This window comes from Theropithecus gelada, chromosome 11, assembly GCF_003255815.1.
Source record: "Theropithecus gelada isolate Dixy chromosome 11, Tgel_1.0, whole genome shotgun sequence".
Classification (NCBI taxonomy): Eukaryota; Metazoa; Chordata; class Mammalia; order Primates; family Cercopithecidae; genus Theropithecus; species Theropithecus gelada.
In genome coordinates, this window is record NC_037679.1 from 40,221,441 (window position 1) to 40,244,565 (window position 23,125).

At 35.0% G+C, this 23,125-nt stretch overlaps 1 protein-coding gene across 2 annotated transcripts in view; it reads left to right on the forward strand.

Annotated features, from left to right (window-relative positions):
- Nucleotides 1-23,125, forward strand: part of ACSS3 (acyl-CoA synthetase short chain family member 3) — a 177,376-nt gene that overhangs the window by 35,949 nt on the left and 118,302 nt on the right. For both annotated transcript variants that reach the window (XM_025402039.1, XM_025402038.1), the window contains exons 3-4: nucleotides 18,572-18,760; nucleotides 22,718-22,852. Coding sequence is in view for 1 of the 2 variants with exons in the window: in XM_025402038.1 (XP_025257823.1) it covers nucleotides 18,572-18,760; nucleotides 22,718-22,852 (324 nt within the window). In the remaining variant the exon portion in view is untranslated. The remainder of the gene's footprint in view (nucleotides 1-18,571; nucleotides 18,761-22,717; nucleotides 22,853-23,125) is intronic.

Sequence of the window (23,125 nt, forward strand, 5' to 3'; positions counted from 1 at the left end):
TGTTGCTATAAATATGTTTGTACACAAATTTTGTTGACAATATTTATGCATTTTATTGGGGATGAGCTTAGGAATGAGATGAATCGTTCATAGGGTATTCCCACGTTGGACATTAGTAGATAGTGCCAAACAATTTTCCAGAGTAGTTGCACTAATTTATATTCCTATCTGGAGTTTATGAGAATGTTAGCTGTAAACACTTAGTGTTGACAATTCCAGATCTTTCTAATTTTGCCCTTTCTAGTGAATGCATAGTGGTATTGCATTGTGATTTATTTATTTTTTTCCCTAATGACAAATAAAGTTGAACTTCTTATCCGGTGCCTGATGGTCATTTGTCTTTTATTTTGTTTTATTTTATGTTTGCAGAGATGGTATCTCGCTATATCCCAGGCTGGTCTCAAACTCCTGGGCTCAAGCAATCCTCCCATCTCAGCCTCCCAAAGTGTTAGAATTATAGGTGTGAGCCACCACACCTGACTAAATGCTGATACTGTTCTCTGAAGTGCCATTAATATCTTTTGTCTATTAATTTTTTTATTGGATTATTAGCATGCCATGTTTTGAAGTTTTAGAGAGAGACATTGTCACAATTAAAGAGAAGACCTTACCAATATTAGAAAGCCTTAAGAAAAATAATAAAGATTCTTTAGTGAACTGTTGGTGAGTTAAATGATTTTAGGAATCTAAAGTTGGGAATACATTTGCCCCTGTTTTGAAAATAATTAATATTAAGATCTACACTCTCTCAGTCTCTACTGGCCATTCTTTGAAAGCAAATTTTGAAATGAAAGCTCGCCAGTAGAATATTATGCAACAGGAAGTACCAGTGCTAGTGTTCAAGGATCTACAGAAGCTTATGCTGTGTTAATGCATTTATTAATGTTAAAAGACTCTAGTTAGATTGATTTTAAGTGGTCTTAAAATTTTAAGTGGTCCAACCATATTTTTTTGTGAGCTATGTTGTATAATGCATGTATAATGTATATATTGTATAATGCTTGTGTACATATAATGTACACAAGCAGAAAGCCTTGTATTTCATTTTAATTAGATGAGTATATGCTAAATACTGACTTAAATTTTTATCAAAATTGTAACTGGAACTTTGTTTTAAAGTACTTTACAACTTACTAAAATTTAGGTTAAATTTCGAGAGGATTCAATATAAAGAAGATAAGCACTAGACAAATTTTAATAGAAAATATAGGGAATTATTAAATGATGAAGCAACTATTTAGTATTTCCTATTTTCCCCATTTATTCACAATTATAAGTGGCTAAAACCTCTTTCAAACTGAATCCAAAAGAGCAACAATACAACCAACCCCTTGAATATTCTCAGCCAGATTTTTAGAAATTATATTGTCCATGAAATCAAGACCCCTGTTGGAAGTGTAAACTCACTTCGTTTCACTTCCCCCCATGCCAGAAACTATTTTACCACTCTTTGAAGTCCAGAGCACTTTGCTTACACCTTCTCCTAATGTATTGGTTCATTTTTGCTTTTTAATCCAGTTATTAGTGTACCTATGTAATCTTCCAGAGAAAAAGCTCCTTGAGATAAGGGTAATGTTTTATTCACTTTTTCACCTACACAGTAGCTAATGTAGGCCTCATAGTACATGCAGTCATATTATGTAGTGAATGAGTTTGTGAATAAACATTTAATAATTCATTTATAAGAAAGTAAAATCTAATCATTATCTAAGATAAATGATTAGTTCCAAAAATATCACTTGCCATCACACTGTGATTTTTGTTTTTATATATTAATAATTTTTATTTTTAAACAGAATGAGAATCTTTCTCCTTTTAGTTCATTTTCTGACTTTGAAGATTTGTGTCCTGTCTCATTTAAAGCCCTGATTAAAACACTTACCTTACTTCTTCAGGGTGACTAAACCCTGACCTTTTAGAAAGTTACCTGAAAATCTGTAGGCCATCTGCTTTGAATTTATTTTCTTGGACTAGAATGATCATGGTGTGAAATTTCTTTATTGAAAACATGCTTATGGAACACATATTATATATTTGACACTACTAGAGACACCATGGGTTTCAGTAGTGAATGAGATAATCTTTACGGAAATTGCATTCTAGTTGGGAGTATGTACTACGAATAAAAAGATAATACAATATAAATAGGTATGAGAGAAGAACAATAAAAGACCAGAGAGGGACTTTGCCTGCCATTTGAGATAGGCTTGTCAGCGAAAGTACATGTCACTTATGAAATGATATTTGAGCATAGACCCAAATAAAGAGTGAGATAGGAACTATGTGAATATTTGAGTGAAAATTATATTAGACAGGGCTCTGAAGCAAGAATAGATTCAGACCATTGGAAAAGCCATGAGGACTCAGACCTCATGAGAAGGGAATGCTGGAAAGTGATGTTAGGTGAGTATCCAGGAGTCAGATCATATAGAACCTTGCAGGCCATGGTCAAGACTGTATCTGATTTCAAGGATGATGGGAAGCTCCATATTGTGAAAGAATTCACTTTGGCATCTCTGAAGATGAAGAGACTGTAGTAAGATTGGAAACAGGGAGATGACAAATGAATCGGCACCCCATAACATAAATCCTCTAAGAACAGCAGTATTTACTTACATGTGGGAAATTAAGGGATAGGATAGATACAGTCTGTGCCGTGAGATTCTGGAAGCTATTCTGCGTATGTGCCTGGTCTTGGATCCTTGGCTACATCCAGTGTGTTTGAAAGAAGTCTGGTTGAACCAATTATACAGCAGTTACCTGTAAATGCCCTGCTTCATCCCCATATTTTCAGGTATTTTGTGAGCATTCTAAGAAATTGTTTCTGTATAATTTTCAAGTAGAATTCTGGGAAAAGAAGATTATCTGTTGTAAGTACTTTAGTTCCCTTTCTTTCACATACACACATACACTTTAAGGATGATTTTCATAATTAAACCTTTACTTAATAATTGATACACTATCCCCCCTCCCACCCAAATTTGTAAATGTTAGGTCAAAGGCTAAGCTGCTAAAATAAGGATGTGCAGTAATATAGTGGCTTAATTTATTTAAATAATGTATTTCTCTTTTGTAATAATCTAAAGATTATGAGGTTTAGCTTGGCATGACCCGAGATTATTAAGTCTTATTGAACCTTCATCTTCCAGCTCATTGCCTTCATCTGCATCATTGAAGCTGAGGCAAAGACATGTATGTCCCAACTCTTGGGAAGGTGGAGGAGGATACAGAGGAATGGACATGGTATTTAATATCCACACAGAGAAATATCATATATGCCTTCCACACACATCCCATTTGGCTATTGGCTGCCAGGAAGGCTGGAAAAAGTAGGGTAGGTGGAGGCATCTTGATGGGGAGTTAGGAGTTCCTGCCACAAGTACTGTTTCATTTCATAGGCAAAATAAATATCAGATCTTACACATAAATAATTGTAACCTGTTAATGTCAAAAAATTGTAAGTCCAGGGAAATAAATAATAGCTGAAATTGAAGTCTCATAGGTGGCACGCTAGAGATTAAGAACAAAGCTGTCAGTGATGTATTCCTCAGACACATACTGAATGCTTATTGTGTATTATTTATTGAATTAGGCAGTGGGGCCACACAGATGAATTAAAACATGATTCCAGAATTTCAGGAGTTTATAGTTTGCCCAGTGAGAAATACACAAAAGCTACTGAATGTAGTGTGATAATGTAACAACAAAGCTTTGTGCATTTGCAGCATGGAGAAGGGACCAACCCGGCCACAGCAGTTCAGAGAAGGCTTCACTGTGGAGGTGATGTAGAAGCTAGGTCATGTCATAAAAATAGAATTGTGTGCCCCACCCATAGGTGACCCTTCTACAGGTGTCCCCTGAAGGTCTGCAGAAGATTTATCCACGAGGTGGATTTGACATAGTTAATAATGAAAATGTGCACCCCGAGAACAAAACCGACTGCTTTTGTTGTCTTAAGTTCTAGGGCAAGAAGATGAATTAAGTAGGAAACAATATAGAAAGATCATTGGAGAATAAAGGAAGGAGACAGGCAGTCAAAGTTTAGTAGGAAGAGAATAGAAGAAGAAAAAAAAAATGTCCTTACAAGTGGACGTGAGGAGAGTTGGTCACGATGAACACCAGTACCTGTTATACAGCAATGTAAAGACAGCTACATGCATCAACAACTTTCTGTTTCTGGCCTTTAAAAATTAACATATGAAACTACAAAATCATTTAACCAAGCACAACTTTCATAACAAGTAGAGTATAAAGCTAACTAACATAAATTGAGGATACTGAGTGGCTAAAGTGATGCAAATTAATATATTAGAACCACATTTTGAGTATATAAGACAAAGTATTTTTCATATAAGGTTTTTTGAAATAGATAAATATGTAGCTATGAAAAATGATGCCACTGAATATTTTAGTTCATTTGGAAGTTTTATGCTCACGTTTGTGCACTGTGTAGATATATGTAATTGTTAAGTAAAATGAATTTGAATAAATCAATATAGGTTGCATTCAGTAGAATTATTGTCAAGATTAGAGACCTTGGAGATATTGATTGTTCATTTTCTCATGCCATACTTGATTTAAAAGCATTTCACTTCCATTAGAAAGTTGAATAATGTTAACTTTATCATGTATAGGTTTTATGGGAAATTTGATATATTTTAGAATATTTATCATAAATTCTTGGCACATATGATGGTCTATGTTTGTTTTGTTTATTAGTTACTAGTGTATGCACTGTAATTGTGAATTTTTCTTCTCTTTAAATGCGTACGGGGCTCCTTTGGTTGAGTGATGTAGATGTTAAAACTGACCCAGCTATTGCAATGATCTCATGTCCTTGTGCCATTCCTGGGATGTTTAGCAAGTTCGCTATGAGACTTTCACATATATTGATTGGCTTTTGGGTTGTACTGATCAATGAAACTGTAAAGGTTAACGGGAACATTGCCCAATCCTGGGAAGTGTGGTTGTGTACTCAGGATTGTTGCCATGTTTTATGTACTGCCTGTGGAAGTGCTGGGGGTGTTTGTTTTAGAACTTTCATTAAATTATCACAGCAGAATTGATCTAAACAATGCAGCAGGATTCCTGTTGACATCTTTTGCATCTTTTATATTTGTCTTTCTTTAAGAGGAAAAAGCCTCTAAGAAACCAATTGGGCATTTTTTTTTTTCATGAAATAGTGAGGCATATAAATGCTTTATAAAGACAAAAAGTTTTTACACACTTTTGGTGTTGACTTAAATTATTTTTATTTTAGTGTATTATTAAGCCTAGGCCTTAATGTTCCCGTTTTACAGCTTACTACATATATAAAGCCAAATCTGAGTTACAGGGAGGGTAAGAACAAACCCACAAAGCCAATCAAGCTCAACATGACAATATTAATTTAATATAATGAATGACATTGCCTTGCTGGGGCTGAATGACTGATTGTAAAATGTGTTTGATGCTGTGACCCTGGGGCTTTGAGTTTGGTGACGTGTTCCCTGTGATGCCTCAATTCTCTTGTCACATATTAGTAATTGAACTTCCATAGAGCCTTTGATTATCCAATGTGCTATAACCTTATCTGACCTTTACTTATTCTGCATGAGGTTACAAAAACAAACACAGTGAAATTGCATGAGTGCTCAGATAATCCAGAGTATGCTGTATTATTATTATTATTGTTATTATTTTGAGACAGAGTCTCACTCTGCTGCCCAGGCTGGAGTGCAGTGGCGTGATCTTGGCTGACTGCAGCCTCCGCCTTCTGGTTCAAGAAATTCTCCTTCCTCAGCCTCCAGAGTAGCTAGGACTACAGGTGCGCGGCAACACACCTCGCTAATGTTTGTATTTTAGTAGAGATAGGGATTCACCATGCTGGTCAGGATGGTCTTGATCTCCTGACCTCTTGATCTGCCCGCCTTGACCTCCCAAAGTGCTGGGATTACAGACGTGAGCCACTGCGCCTGGCCTATTGTTTTTTAATTGTATCAAAATGAAAACACAACGTTAAAAAATTCTCAGGGAGAACTCATGGGCCCTGAGAATCTCTCTACAGACTCTACTTGGAGAAACACTACAATAAACAATTTATTAGATCAAGAGAAAAGGAATCTGGCCTTCATTAACAGTAGAAATTCATGTTCTTTAAAAAATATTATTCGTTAGCCCTTTAATGAAGTGTATATAGCAGACAACAGTGACAGTTTTAAAGTGACAACTTTGTTTCACATTTTGCATGTTTATTATTGTATAAACAAATATGTGAGGCAGTTATTACTATCATAGTATCATATTATGTTCACTGAAGGAATATAACCTTATCTAGATGACTTACATAAACTTGTGTTGTATTAAATAGTCTTTTTTAATAGAGTGTAGTAGATTCTTTATCTTTTCAAACACTCATTTGGAAAAATGTGTACATTAGCCACAAAATTATGCTAGATTTTTCAGAATCCTTGTATAAAGGTATGTGAATGCATAACTGTGAAAATTTACTTCTCTAAGAGTTGAATTTTCTTTTTCATTTTAGTCCAGGTGGATTACATATTTTTTGTATGTAATAAAGTTTGCTTCAGCACTTGGGATATTTTCTTTACAAATACTCTAGGAAACGTACAGAAAGTAATCAACTTTGAATTGTGTTATGTTTTAAAAAATCATTTGAAAAATTTTAAATAGGAGTTTGTACTCTATTTCTCTATGTATCTATGAATGGTACTTTTCTGAGTGGTGTCTGGGTTCCAGTCAGGCTACCCAACTGCTTAACGTATAATATAGTTGAAATACAATGCATTAGCAGTAAAAAGAAAAAAAAAAAAATCAATATTCTTGCAGTACTCATAAGGGAGGGAAATAAATGAATATTAATTAAAAATTATTGGAAATGTTAGTGTTAGAGAAAAGCACATTCAATTAAACATCTCCTGAGGTGGGATAAGTTGAATCCTGGTGAACGGTGGAGGGAAAGGGGCAATTATGGATATAATTTCCACAAGATTAAAGGAAGACTTTGTGAAGGCGAGCTGGAAACAGATACATGAGAGGATCCTACAGTTTTGCTTTTTTGGTAGATAGAAGGTGGAGAAAGGATAGAGAATATATGTAAATTAGGGCTTATAACTTTTAGAGTGTCTATTTTAAACCTCTTGTATTCTTACACAGTGCGATGAAACTACATTTTTAGATAGCATGCATTTTTAGACACAATACCTATTTAAATACCACAGGTATGTTTTTGAACTTTTATTTCAGGTTTAGGGGGTACCTGTGCAGGGTAATTACATGGATAAATTGTGTGTTGTTGAGGTTTGTTGTATAGATGATCCCACCACCCAGGTAGTGAGCATAGTACCTGATAGGTTTTCAGCCCTCACCCACCTCCCACCCCCCTCTCTAGTAGGCCCCAGTGCCCAGTGTCGTTCTGTTCTCTATTTCTATATGTACACAATGTTTAGACCCCATCTATAAGTGAGATCATGCCATATTTGATTTTCTGTCTCTGTGTTAATTGGCTTTGGATGACATCCGGCTGCATCGTTGTTGCTGCAAAGGACATGATCTTGTTCTTTTTTTGTGGCTGCATAGTATTCCGTAGTGTATATGTACCACATTTTCTTTATCCAGTCCACCATTGGTGGGTATCTAGGTTGACTCAATGTCTGCTATTGTGAATAGTGCTGCAGTGATGGAACATACAAGTCCATGTATGTTTTTGGCAGAATGATTTATTTTCCACCAAATATTTATTTTCCTTTGAGTATATACCCAGTAACAGGGTTGCTGGGTCAAATGGTAGTTCTGTTTTAAGTTGTTTGAGAAATCTCCAAAGTGCTTTCCACAGTGGCTAAACTAATTCACATTCCCACCAACTGCGTGTATGTGTTCCCTTTTCTCCACAGATTTACCAGCACCTGTTGTTTTTGATTTTTTAATAATAGCCATTCTGACTGGTGTGACATGGTATCTCACTGTGGTTTTGATTTGCATCTCTCTAAAGATTAGTTATGTTGAGCACTTCTTAATATATTTGTTGGCTTCATGAAATACTGTTTTAAATTGTTTTGATGGCATGTAGTCACTAGGTAAGGGTCCCTTCTGTGTTCGCCTTTCTGTTATCCGGGTTAGGTTTTCTAGTTTAACCACACCACTCGTCTCTTACGAGTATCCTCACTTCTCCTGCATATTGTTGATCCATTTCATTTCTGTGGCAAAACTTCAGACCTGGTTCAATCCAATTCCTTATTATCTTCATTACTGTATCTGATACGTCGAATCCTGTTAAAGAAAAATCACGTAACTACAAATATAGATTTAATATAAATTTACGGTCTCCGGTGTCCACTGGGACTTCAATGCTGCTTTTTTTTTGTTTGTTTGTTTCTTTAGCATTTCTCGAATAAGTTTCTCTTTTACCCTCCAAAGGCTATTTTAAACTTTTGGCTTTCCTGCCTCTGTGCCTCAAGCTTAACAGGGTACGTTGATTCAAGCCCAGCAATGATTATATAAATTTATTGTCACCAGACCTATAGACTTGCCTGTATCCACACCCATTGTTTTCTCTTTCCCTCCTTTTAAAATAGAAGCTAATCTTTCTTTGGTCTCTTGGAGCCATTCTATCAATTCTTTTTAGGGCTCTTGTTCTGTTAATCTATCTTATACCGATCTCACTGCTAGCTCTTTCTCTTAAAAACATGCATAAATGGGCCGGGCGCGGTGGGTCATGCCTGTAATCCCAGCACTTTGGGAGGCCGAGGTGGGCAGATCACGAGGTCAGGAGATCGAAACCATCCTGGCTAACATGGTGAAACCCCGTCTCTACTAAAAACACAAAAAATTAGCCGGGCGTGGGGGTGGGCACCTGTAGTCCCAGCCACTCGGGAGGCTGAGGCAGGAGAATGGCGTGAACCCAGGAGGCGAGGTTGCAGTGAGCTGAGATCACGCCACTGCACTCCAACCTGGGTGATAGAGCGAGACTCCATCTCAATAACAAAACAAAACAAAACAAAAAACCAAAAACAAACAAACAAACAAAACAAAACAGAAACCATGTGTCTACTACTAGCTAGTTTCTTACCTATTTTCATTCACTGATTAACTTTGGAAAAATGCCTTTTTAACTTCCTTACCACACACATAACCAATAACCAAAGTCCTTTAAAATATGCTACTGCCTCATTTAGCTAAGGTAATTAATGCTTTCTTCTTATTAATTCCAATAGCTGTTCAATATTTTACTTCCTCTCTTTATCATATCTAACAGTTTTGTCCATTCTCTGCCAGTCTTCACTTACTTCTATATACCATTCTGCCCATTTCCTTTCTTTCCTGTGTTCATTTTGTCTAATTATCCTCCTTAAATGCTTCTTTTGACTGTCCCTTCACTATCTGCTTCTAGGTTGCCTTCTCTTTCCATTTTACACATCCCGCCTGGGTGATTACATCTGTGCCAATGGCCTTTTTTGCCACGTATGTGATGGCTACTCCCAGTGGCAATGCTGGCTATTCTCAGTTCTGTGTCATCAGCCCACATCTCTCTCCTGATGTTGAGATCATATGCAGGATTGCCGAGTAGGTGTCTATACATGGTTGTTTCACTAGCATCTCAAATTTAAACATGTCCAATGTGAATGGCATCACTTTCCAGTCAGTTGCTAAAACCCAAACTGTGGCCCCATTCTTAATATTTCTCAAATAAATTTATTTATTTTTACCCCTATTACATAATAATCGAGTTTATACAATAATCATTAAATTATTGATTGTAGTTTATGCAATAATGATTACATTTTAAGAATTTGGAAAGCACTTACTTTTAAAGAGGATGAACAATTTTCAATTATTACACATTGTTTTTTGGGTTAGTCTAAACTTGATGGGCATAACAAGGCTTTGCATCATATCTGATGTTGTTTCTTCATACCTTTCCAGTTAATCTCATGACCTCTTCATCTTGAATGTTTTCTCTCTCTAAACTAAATTGCCTTTACTTTTTCAGCCAAATGGCACATGCTGTGATGATTAGAGATATTGTCAGAAACTCTCCAGTGAATAAAAGCAGGAGGAAGTTACACTAACCCAATTATTAATGTCTAGAGTGTAGAGATGTTAAAATGGTAAAAAGTGGAGGCAATCCTTAATTATTCTTTGTCTATGTATTTTCTTTCCTTTTTATTGCATGCACCCTATATCTGTTGTGTGTTAATGACAAGCATCAATTACATTTTCCGTTCTTTAAGACCTTGGGCTTCTCCTGTCTCTGTCCACAATGGCCTGATTGTTACATAGAAATACTGTTTTATAATTAACAAAATATTCTTTACAAGATATGATGAATTCTGATGATTTTCTTTTAAATTTTAACGTAAGTATTAAAGAAATGGAAGACAATATTCCTTATCAAAACTGTGAGCCCATATACATAGGGAAATACAGGATTTAACTGATTTTCTGTGAAATTATAGTCTGAAAATCACAGTAGTCTTGAAAGCAAAAAGATTATTGAAATATTGGTTATTTTGAGCTTGAACTAAAGGGATTAAATAATTATCTATTTCACTTTGCTTGTGAATACATAGTCTGAAAATGACTAAATATTGATTGAAACCCATGTGTAAATAAACTGGTAATGAGAAAAATGATAATTGAGTAATGGTATTTACTCTTTCATTTGGAGAAAATTATTCGAGAAGAAATGTGCTAGTAAATGTTTTCTAGACCACTGACAGATAACTATTTTGAATGTAATATAGCATTTTGTAATTTTTCTTGGAAAATTTAATAGAACGCCATTCTTAAATATAAAATAAATATTCCTCTGTGTTTTAGATAAATAATAATACATTTTACTTGTAAACGAAAATGTGATTTTTTCATCTTTGAAAGAAAGATCTTTCTTTTTTAAATAACATCTCTAACTTTCCTGGTTTTAAGAGACATATCTCAAAATAAATTGACTTAGCATAGTATCATCTTAAATGAAAATTAGTTCAATGCTGTATCTAATAAATTGTAACTGTCTAAAATGTTACATTTCTAGAACGTTCTTATGTTATATGAAAATATTTATATTCCTGAAAATTCTCTTTCCACAGGTATTTACCTGGATACGTAGTTAATGCATGGACAAAAGAATAAGTTATTCATTATAGTTACAATTTCAATCTTTTCAATGGCTGCCTGTATGTGTACAAGTAAAACAAACAAAAATGTGTATGATTAATGTAATATTTTTAAAAGTAAGGTGCAGGTATTTTATATAACTCTTTCTATGAAAATTATACATATTCTCGAGAACAATTCATTTATCCATACTTTTAGTAATCTGTTTCCTCAGATATTATAGTTGGTTTTTAAATTAGTTTTATTTTTTGGTACTGTTTAGATCAGGGTTTGCAATGTAACATTGTGGCATTTTGAAAATATGCATTCCCTTGTCTGCTTTTTCATACAGTTTTCTTTGATGTGGTTTTGAAGTTGCCCGTGATCACTGCATTTTTACTACAACTTGGAAACTAGAACTATTTGTTTTTTGTACAAGCGTGATTTTCCTTAAGTGAGCACACTTGCTATTTGTGAAGCAACTGCTAATTTGTTCTGTAGAACATAGCTTTTGGTCAGTTTTGACTAATTTTTATATTTGAGATATGAGCATTTGATAATAAAATTATACTACCCCAAAGACTGTTTTTGAAAGATTTTCCAGAATGATAACAAATTTTTTTATTAATTTAGTTTTCATTATTCATATCAATATGTTTTCATTTTATAACTGAAATTTAAAGCTTTTACTTCTATCTGATGCATTATATATTATATTTATGTTATATATAAACCAAATATATGTGTACACCATTTTACAATATATAAATTTCAGTTGTTACATTTTCTTTACAATTATTATTACTATACGTGATTTTTTTTTCCAGACTCCAAATTTATTTGGCTTAAGGACCAACCATTTCCTTCTCATTTTTGTATCTGTAGACTTGACCTCAGTTTAGGACATACAGCAGATACTACATAAATTGAACCAATGACAGGATGTTTATGTGTTAAAATGGCTTTAAATTAGTACCAAAATGATTCATATAAATTCTAGTGGGAAGAGTCACACATTGTTATATCTAAATAAATACGTTTATTTCATTTCCTCTAGGTTTCCTTCACAGCCCAGTTATTCACACGTTGGCAGTGTAGTATCCTCATGCTAGCTGGCCTTGCTCCCCTGGGATCTGTATTGCCCTTGATGTCAGACTGAAAATCAATTTTACTGATCTATCCTTGTATAAAACCATCAAGTTATTGACAAATTAAAAAACAAATTTAAGAAGGTGCAAAGATGAATGTGAATTGGGTGAATGGCACATGGTTAACCTTTCATCAGTTGAAAAACTATTTATTATAAACAACCTATATTAAAATATTTTCCCTTTTGCTAATAATAGAAATCATAACTCTACACTCAGACATTTATGGTAGGATAAGAATATGTCATTCGCTAAAAATAATACCGGTTTTTTTCTTTGATAATTTTCCACCTAAAGTTGATAAAAACTAAGTGAACCCTGAAATAGCAGTATCAAATGCCTTCTGTTTTGGAGTTCCAATAATACTTTGAGTGATTATAAACTCGTATGTTTTCTCATACATATTCTCATGCATATATATTTAGATTTATAAATTATAATGGAAAAGTTTACCAGAGTGACATTTAGCCCTGAAAACTACTGGAAAAGAAAATTGTACTATTGATTCTGTAAACCTTTTGTCTGTAGACCAAGTCTGGTGTGGTTATCAGGTCATCAAAACACTGAGGAGCAGCTGAAATAAGCAAGGCCAAATAGACTCCATCTAGTGGTTACATGGGCCTGGTGCAGCCTAATTTGACTAAAAATTGTTTTCAGGGCAGTGGTTGACAACTCAGATGCCTACAGAAGTGGGTGGATGGGAGAATTATCAGTTGTCGGTATATATCACACTTTCTGTATGGTTAGGGAACTATGGTGTAAGCATATAACATAAAATAAACAAGAAGTAAAAAAAATATATTTTGAACTCAGAATGAAAAAAAACGCAAGCTGTATGATAAATGCCCCCTGGGAATAGCGTTCTATGGCAAACCACTAGGCTGATCATCTGGTTCAATTGATTGCTGTTATTCAAGAACACAGGCCTGGTGTTGCTAGACTTTACAATTTTTCTAGAGAAACTGGAGATCTAGATTTGTATGTGACACCTACTAAATTTAATGTGCTGGTTCATTCTCTTAAAATGTGATATGGCCCCAACTTAAATACATCTTGGTCACATTTGGCTGTGATCTACCATTTTGAGATCTTTGTTTCACACAAGGTCTTGAATTTTTTTTATTATTATACTTTAAGTTCTAGGGTACATGTGCACAACGTGCAGGTTTGTTACATATGTATACATGTGCCATGTTGGTGTGCTGTACCCACTAACTCATCATTTACATTAGGTATTTCTCTTAATGCTATCCCTCCCCACTCCCCCAACCCCACGAGAGGCCCCAGTGTGTGATGTTCCCCGCCCTGTGTCCAAGTGTCCTCATTGTTCAGTTCCCACCTATGAGTGAGAACATGCAGTGTTTGGTTTTCTGTCCTTGTGATATTTTGCTCAGAATAATGATTTCCAGTTTCATCCATGTCCCTACAAAGGACATGAACTCATCCTTTTTTATGGCTGCATAGAATTCCATGGTGTATATGTGCCACATTTTCTTAATCCAATCTATCATTGATGGACATTTGGGTTGGTTCTAAGTCTTTGCTATTGTGAATAGTGCCACAATAAACACACCTGTGCATGTGTTTTTATAGTAGCATGATTTATAATCCTTTGGGTATATACCCAGTAATGACATGACTGGGTCAAATGGTATTTCTAGTTCTAGATCCTTGAGGAATTGCCACACTGTCTTCCACAATGGTTGAACTAGTTTACACTCCCACCAGAAGTGGAAAACTGTTCCTATTTCTCCACTCCTCCCCAGCACCTGTTGTTTCCTGACTTTTTAATGATCGCTATTCTAACTGGTATGAGATGGTATCTCATTGTGGTTTTGATTTGCATTTCTCTGATAGCTAGTGATGATGAGCATCTTTTCATGTGTCTGTTGGCTGCATAAATGTCTTCTTTCGAGAAGTGTCTGTTCATATCCTTTGTCCACTTTTTGATGGGGTTGTTTGATTTTTTCTTGTAAATTTGTTTAAGTTCTTTGTAAATTCTGGATATTAGTCCTTTGTCAGATGGGTAGATTGCAAAAATTTTCTCTCATTCTGTAGGTTGCCTGTTCACTCTGATGGTAGTTTCTTTTGCTGTGCAGCAGCTTTTTAGTTTAATTAGACCCCATTTGTCTATTTTGGCTTTTGTTGTCATTGCTTTTGGTGTTTTAGTCATGAAGTCCTTGCCCATGCCTATGTCCTGAATGGTATTGCCTAGGTTTTCTTCTAGGGTTTTTATAGTTTTAGGTCTAACATTTAAGTCTTTAATCCATCTTGAATTAATTTTTGTATAAGGTGTAAAGAAGGGATGCAGTTTCAGCTTTCTACATATAGCTAGCCAGTTTTTCCAGCTCCATTTATTAAATAGGGAATCCTTTCCCCATTTCTTGTTTTTGTCAAGTTTGTCAAAGATCAGATGGTTGTAGATGTGTGGTGTTGTTTCTGAGGCCTCTGTTCTGTTCGATTGGTCTATATCTCTGTTTTGGTAACAGTCCCATGCTGTTTTGGTTACTGTAGCCTTGTAGTATAGTTTGAAGTCAGGTAGCATGATGCCTCCTGCTTTGTTCTTTTGGCTTAGGATTGCCTTAGCAATGCAGGCTCTTTTTTGGTTCCATCTAAACTTTGAAGTAGTTTTTCCCAATTCTGTGAAGAAAGTCATTGGTAGCTTGATGGGGATGGCATTGAATCTATAAATTACCTTGGGGAGTATGGCCATTTTCACAATATTGATTCTTTCTATCCATGAGGATGGAATGTTCTTCCATTTGTTTGTGTCTTCTTTTATTTTGTTGAGCAGTGGTTTGTAGTTCTCCTTGAAGAGGTCCTTCACATTCCTTGGCAGTTGGATTCCTAGGTATTTTATTATCTTTGAAGCTATTGTGAATGGGAATTCCCTCATGATTTGGCTCTCTGTTTGTCTGTTATTGGTGTATAGGAATGCCTGTGAATTTGCACATTGATTTTGTATCCTGAGACTCTGCTGAAGTTGTTTATCAGCTTAAGGAGATTTGGGACTGAGACAATGGGGTATTCTAAATATCAAATCATGTCATCTGCAAACAGGGACAATTTGACTTCTTCTTTTCCTAATTGAATACCCTTTATTTCTTTCTCCTGCCTGATTGCCCTGGCCAGAACTTTCAACTCTATGTTGAATAGGAGTGGTAAGAGAGGGCATCCCTGTCTTGTGCCAGTTTTCAAAGAGAATGCTTCCAGTTTTTACCCATTCAGTATGATATTGGCTGTGGGTTTGTCATAAATAGCTCTTATTATTTTGAGATACATCCCATCAATACCTAGTTTATTGAGAGTTTTTAGTATGAAGGGCTGTCAAATTGTGTCAAAGTCCTTTTCTGCATCTATTGAGATAGTCGTGTGGTTTTTGTCTTTGTTTCTGTTTATCTGATGGATTATGTTTATTGATTTGCATATGTTGAACCAACCTTGCATCTCAGGGATGAAGCCAACCTGATCGTGGTGGATATGCTTTTTAATGTGTGGCTGGATTCGGTTTGCCAGTATTTTATTGAGGATTTTTGCACCTATGTTCATCAGGGATATTGATCTGAAATTCTCTTTTTTTGTTGTGTCTCTGCCAGGCTTTGGTATCAGGTTGATGCTGGCCTCGCAAAATGAGTTAGGGAAGATTCCCTCTTTTTCTATTTATTATAATAGTTTCAGAAGGAATGATACCAGCTTGTTTTTGTACCTCTGGTAGAATTCGGCTGTGAATCCGTCGGGTCCTGGACTTTTTTTGGTTGGTAGGCTATTAATTATTGCCTCAATTTCAGAGCATGTTATTGGTCTATTCAGGGATTCAACTTCTTCATGGTTTAGTCTTGGGAGGGTGTATGTGTCCAGAAATTTATCCATTTCTTCTAGATTTTCTAGTTGATTTGCGTAGAGGTGTTTATGGTATTCTCTGATGGTAGTTTGCATTTCTGTGGGTTTGGTGGTGATATCCCCTTTATCGTTTTTTATTGCATCTATTTGATTCTTCTTTTCTTCTTTATTAGTCTTTCTAGCGGTCTATTTTGTTGATCTTTTCAAAAAACCAGCTCCTAGATTAATTGATTTTTTGAAGGTTTTTTTTGTGTCTCTGTCTCCTTCAGTTCTGCTCTGATCTTAGTTATTTTTTAATCTCATTTATTTCAGAGGACAGAAAATTTGTGGGCATCTTCCATTAACACTGTAAAGTGAGACTGGATTATAAAGTTACTGAATTATTTGTTGTACGGACCTTGCTTGAATGTCGTTTTTATTCAACAACTGGCACAATTCAAGATGCTGAAGTCACAGCTTTGGAAAAGACTAGCTCTTCTCCTTGGTCTCTCTCAGTGTGGTACCTTAAATGATGTACCGAGTAATGTGATCACAAAGCATGGTCACTTTCTGCAGGGGTTGCACACTGAGATGTTTGGATATAACTTTCCAGTTTTTGCCTTGTTTTTTGAATTCCATATAGAATTCAAGTTCATGATTTTTATTACTTTAGTGTATCTTTCTCATAACCTTCTGCTAGCATCTTTGAAGTTCCTGAAACATAGCACTCAATTATAGAGTTTGCAATATAAAGTAGAATAAACACTAAAATAGTTTTTTGTTTGTTTGTTTGCTTCTACTTTATTTCACCAGAGACTTTAACCTTGACCACACCTTTCCTCATCTATACAGAGTAAGTGAATAAAGAGAAAAGAGAAAAATGGCCAGGATTCAGAATTCTTTAAACTTGTTCTGAAAGTAGGAGAGACAAAAATGAAAGGAACCATAAATAGCCGTGTGGCCTAATTTCTTCTCCCAAGCCTCCTGTCTTCATTGTGTTGGGCAGTCACATTCAAAGTCAAGTCATGGTCCTTCTAATTGCCCACCACGCCCATACAGGTCCTTTAGTCCCCTGATCTGATTGACAACTGTCTTGTCACTTTTTTCTTCTCCAGGCCCCTGGTTTCCTTGCTGTTCCTTGATTGCATCACATATGATCTCCTTTACCTCTTACATGTTTGTACTTCACTGATTTTCTCTTTGCCTAAAATAGTACACTTATAGATATCCACTTTTTTCCAACCTTCTACATGTCTTACTAAACTTGTTGCTTTCTTAGTGAGGTCCCAGTGAGAATTGCATCCACTCCTTCCCCTGCACTCCAAATCCTCTTTACTCTGCTCTACTTCCCTCCCCCATATGAATGAAGATTTTTTACCATAATTGATAATTTCCTTATTTCTTGTGTTTATTGCTTATTGTAAGTATTTTCTCTGCTAAAGTATAAGTATTTGGAGGGTAGAGATTATTGTCTTATCTTGTTTACTTATCTGAAGTATCTGAAAACAGTATCTGACATACAATAGATACTTAATATATATATTTTAAGTAAAAGAATGTTGAGCTACTTATTCATTAAGGTCTGGGGGTGCTTCCCACAGCCCGCTATAATTGCCAATGGGAAGGATTCTTGAAAGAAATTTCATCGTGTGTGGGCTTATGATCTGTTTTGTCTTTATTGCTAGAAAGTACAAAAACACGTTACAGGGAAGAGACATTTATATGTTGAGGTCTCAAAAACACAAAAGCAAAAAGAACTGTGTACATTTCATCCAAATACAGAGGGAAGTCACTTTGTATAAATGATTAGTGTAAAAAAACTATAAAGGCATAGAAAGAGCAACGAATATGAGGTCGGAAGACCTGTGATCGTGTCCTGTTACAGCATTTGCTAGTTCTCTGACCTTGGTTAGCTGTTTACCTTAGCTAATAGCTGTTTACCAGAGCTAATAAGCTCTGAGCCTTATTACCTTATCTTTAGATGTAAATAATAATATAGTAGAATTTGTCTTATTTGCTTTATTAGTGTTTAATGATATGTTTTCTTTATTAATGTATACTTGTTTCCTTTAACAGTTACCCAACATCTATCTAAATTTGTAATTATTTTGTTTTTCTCTTCACCTGACAGATTCACCTTTTGCAATACACAGGCTCTACAGGGGCAATTCTGTGTCTTTCATTTATCAGTGTTGTGTTCCCAACTCTTACATACCATATCTGGTATATAATAGTTGCTCAGTAAAAATGTTGTAACATGAATAGTTAAGCAGTCTTAAGTCGTAAAGTTTATGTGATATAATAATAGTAGGTTGGTTTATAATTAATGATTATAATACAATTGTTATTACTATCACTATCTAAAGCATTATCATCATCATCAAATACGTGTTACTCAGGCTCCTTTAATCTACTGCCAAGTGGCTGATCATCTTCTAGTATTACTACCTTAAGTTAGAAGTTTAGTGAAACAATACAAAAAACACTTTACTGATCTAATGGTCTTGGCATAGGTCTCCAAGCTGGCTGGTGTCTTCGTCAAGCATGGCATCAAGAAAGGTGACACTGTCGTTATCTACATGCCCATGATCCCACAGGCAATGTATGCCATGCTGGCATGTGCAAGGATAGGTGCCATCCACAGTCTCATATTTGGAGGATTTGCTTCCAAAGAACTAAGCAGTCGCATTGATCATGTAAAGGTAAGTGCTTTATTTTGGGAAATCATATTCATCTGTGGAGGAATCATCTGAGAATGATCTATACCTGTTAGATCCTCCCTTCAAATAGGATAGTTGATATATACTTTTTCTAGAAATCATTATATTAAATACCAAAAAGACACCTACATGCATACATTTATTGCAGCTTAATTTACAATTTCAAAGATATGTAATCAACCTAAGTGACCACCAACTGAAGAGTGGATAAAGAAAATGTGAGATACACACACACACACACACACACACACACGCACCATGGAATACTTCTCAGCCATAAGAAAGAATAAAGTAATATCTTTTGTAGTAAATTGGGTGGAACTGGAGAACATTACCCTAAGTGAAACAACTCAGGAACAGAAAACCAAATACTTCATGTTCTCACTGTTAAGTGGAAGCTAAGCTATCTGTATGCAAAGACATATAGAGTGGTATAATGGACATTGGAAATCCAGAAAGGGGAAGAGTAGAAGGGGGATGAAGGATGAAAAACTACCTATTGGATACAATGTACACTATTTGGGTGACAGGTACCCTAAAAGCCCAGACTTCAAGCTATTTAAATAAATACATAAATAAAATGTTTTTTATTTCACGTACATCTGTTAATCACACATTTGTTTTAAAGTCAGTTCTATGTGAAAGACATCTTGCTGGGTGCCTTGGGGAATATAAACTATAAGAGAAGGTGTATGCTTTCCAACTTAGCTTGTCGTATATTTGGGTGTATAAGACATAGAAGAAAAGGACTAATAACTAATTTGTTCATTCAACATATATTTGATTAAGCTCCCACTATGTTCCTGATACTGTCTTTGCAACTGGATAATAAGTAATACTTATCAAATGGATGGGACATATAACTAGTTTTACAATCCATATACATCCAGGAAGTATATATGTTTGAATGGGGTACAAAAATAACAATTTAGTGAGTCTGTTGTGAAATATCATTGAGCTATTTAATCTAAAACAGCACAGTGTCTGGTATAGAGTACTCATTTAAAAAATGTTAACTATTATTAATCTATGAATTTAGTGTAGGAGTTAGAAAAATTTTAACTGTAATTGACCAGATAGTAAATATTTTAGGCAGTATGGATGACACGATCTCTATTGTACCTACTCAGCTTTGCTGTTGTAGCACAAAAGCAGCCTTAGACAACACGTACACGATAGGTGCGTATTTGTCAATAATATTTTACAGAAACAGGCTTTGTGCTGGGTTTGGCTCACAACCGTAGTTTGCAGACCCCTGATTTAGAGGAAGGAACACTTTCTTTCAGTCGGGGTGGCCAAAGAAGGCTTCCTGAAGGAGGTGAGATTCGAGTTAGATCTTGGCTAAGATTCAGCTAGTTGAAGAGAATGACATATTAGGATCCAAAAGGCAGAAAAAGAATGTGAGTCAAGCAGTAGAGACAGGAAATGGTAAAATTCATTTGGAAGGACAGCAAGTAGACCAATATGACTAAAAGGTGAGAGACGGTGAGCTTGCAAAGGCGGGTTTTGTCTGAACTGGATTCTGTTAACGAGTAAAAGTTTTTGAACAGGAAAGTGTCACGTTTGAAGCAATGTTAAGAAGAGGCAGGTCTTGCAGTATGTGACTAGGAGTGAAGCTGGAAGCTGTAATAAAAACCTTTGAAAGGTGATCTGTTTGTAAAACGGTGGGCAATATGAAGGGGAAAAAGGACTCTGGGAAGATTCAGGAAGGAAGCTGCCTATCAGAGTAAGAGATGGTTGACCTTTAGAATTTTAGAAGCCCAAGATGAGACATTCTTAATGGGAAGAGAGGTAATATATACTGAAGCCCCCCTGAGTGCTAGGTATAGAGTGAGGCTTTGCATATCTCACTTTATTTTGTAATAGGTTAGTTATTAAAATAAGAAAGCTGATTTGTGGACAAACCATCTGGGTCCTTTTTATCATTTTTTTTTTCTTCTTTTTAAACATGTTGAGTTAATGCCTATGAAGAAAATCTAGGGAAAAAATATCAGTCACTGACCTGCAAATGAAACTTTAAAAAATTTTGATAAGATACAGGGAAATTACAATATGTAAAAAAAAATAAGAATTTACGAAAGTTATGGTATACCATTTAAGGAATTTTCATCCATCACACACACACACACGTGCACACACACACACACACACACCCCCTAAGACTCCTTTGTTAAGGGGTTTCTGCAATAAATGCTTTTATAGATAAGGCAATTGGGCAGGTCAAATGTAAGGAGAGAAGATGGAGATAGAGATGTATATCTGAGACAGTTAGGTAAAATTAGTGTGTAGTTGAAATTAGGAATGGTTTTGATGTCATGATCTTCAGATAAATAGGCTAAAGAAAAAGTTTTATTTTTATATAAGAAGATGGAAACGATGTATTCTAACAAGTCAGTCTAGACTCAATATCTCCAATAAGACTGTTAATAGAAATATGAAAGGAATTATTTTTTTCAGAGGAGAAGTCTAATTTTGACTTTATTAAATTATTCAAACTTTGATATATTCTATATATGCTACTAATCTGATATGTAGCTTGCTTTTGTTTATTCAGAATTCTAATTTTAAGGAATGCTATCTAGAGCTTTTTTTGTGCATATTACAGATATTAAAATGTGAATTATTTTCAAATGTCTGACCTTTAAAAATATAATAAAAGGAAACAAGACTTTTTGCTTTTTTTTTTTTTTTTTTCTGTTTTGTTTTAAGGCAACTTGATATGGTGGAAAGAGGTTCTGCAACCAGACCGAACTGGCCTTCCTTCTGCCTTCGCCACTTGTAACCTGGGGCAAACTATGTAATTGCACTGAGCCTCAGTTCCATGAATATTAAATTATATTCAAAAAAGCAGACAATACTATATACGCATGTATTTAGCACAGTATAAACCTTTCCTAGATGAAATGTATTATAACTAGAAATCAGAATTCAGGAATACATGCAATACCTTGGGTCAATTTTCTGCCTTCTGAATAATTTATTATCTGTCTCTTTTGCTTTGGATTTCTTGGTGAAGAAACAATATACTTAAAAATATGAGGACTTATTTTTCTGCAAATTAATGAGTTCCACAAATGTTTGCTGAAAGCTCATGACATGCCAAGCACTGTGCTAGGTATAGGAAACACAAAAATAAATGGCATTCAAACTTGGTCTTATAAAGCTTACTGTGCAGTAGTAGAGATGTATGAACACTGACTACAGCTGAACATTTGAGGCATGTCCAGAATATACTGAAGAAGAAAGATTGACATAAGCTGTGGTTCCCAACAGGGATACATTTTGCCTACACCTGTGTTTGTCTTGAAGAATGACTTAGCAAATTGCCAGGTAAAGAGTACAAAGTGTATTTTAAGGACAGGGGCAGGTCTAGGCTTTGTGGGGCTTGAAACTTTAATCATTTGGGAGCCTTTTTAAGAAAATAATATAATGTAATATTTGGTGAATATGAATATATATTTAGAATTAGAAAAAATATTACAAGTTATTGGAGATTTGCGTCTTTTTCTGCTGCAGTCTCTTTAGGCATTTAGAAGAGAAATATATAGAAAACCTATGAAATGCTACTACAACCTCAGCAGCAGCCAGCTCTTACTGGGGCCTTTGCAAGTAAAGGGCCTCAAGATTTGCATTGTACTAGTTCATGGCAAATCCACCTGGCTTAATGAATTATTTGAAAGGGATTTATACATTTCATACATATGAGTCAAAAACATCATTGAGTATGCAGTTTTGAACAGGTAAATGAGATTTATGTAGAAGTGGTTAAGTCTATAACAATTACAAATGGTTTATTCATTTTCATACCATTCAGTAGAAAACAGAATCATTCAGATATTTCTTTAGAAATGTTAAATTGCCAGTCTGCAACTAAAATATTGTGATTACCCTAATTAACATTGTTAAAGCTTTCTCTCCATTATTATTTTTTAATTGTAGCCCAAGGTGGTTGTTACAGCATCATTTGGCATTGAACCTGGAAGGAGGGTAGAGTACGTACCACTTGTAGAAGAAGCGCTAAAAATAGGACAACACAAACCAGAGAAAATTCTCATTTATAATCGTCCAAATATGGTAATCTGAATATTGAATTTGGTTCTTGCTAATGTTAATATGCTAAGAATGATTTTAGTTTTTACCACTTAAAAGATACACTTGATTTATAAGCTATTAAGTATACTGCTGAATGTCATTGTTATTTCTAAAAAAATATGAATAAGACCTACTGACTTCATGAAAATCTAGCCTAAAACCAAAAGACTGAAACACAGAAATATGTGTGAGATTAATGAATTGGATTCTATGTATACTGCTATTGTTGTGTTTTTAATTAGCTCAGATTATATT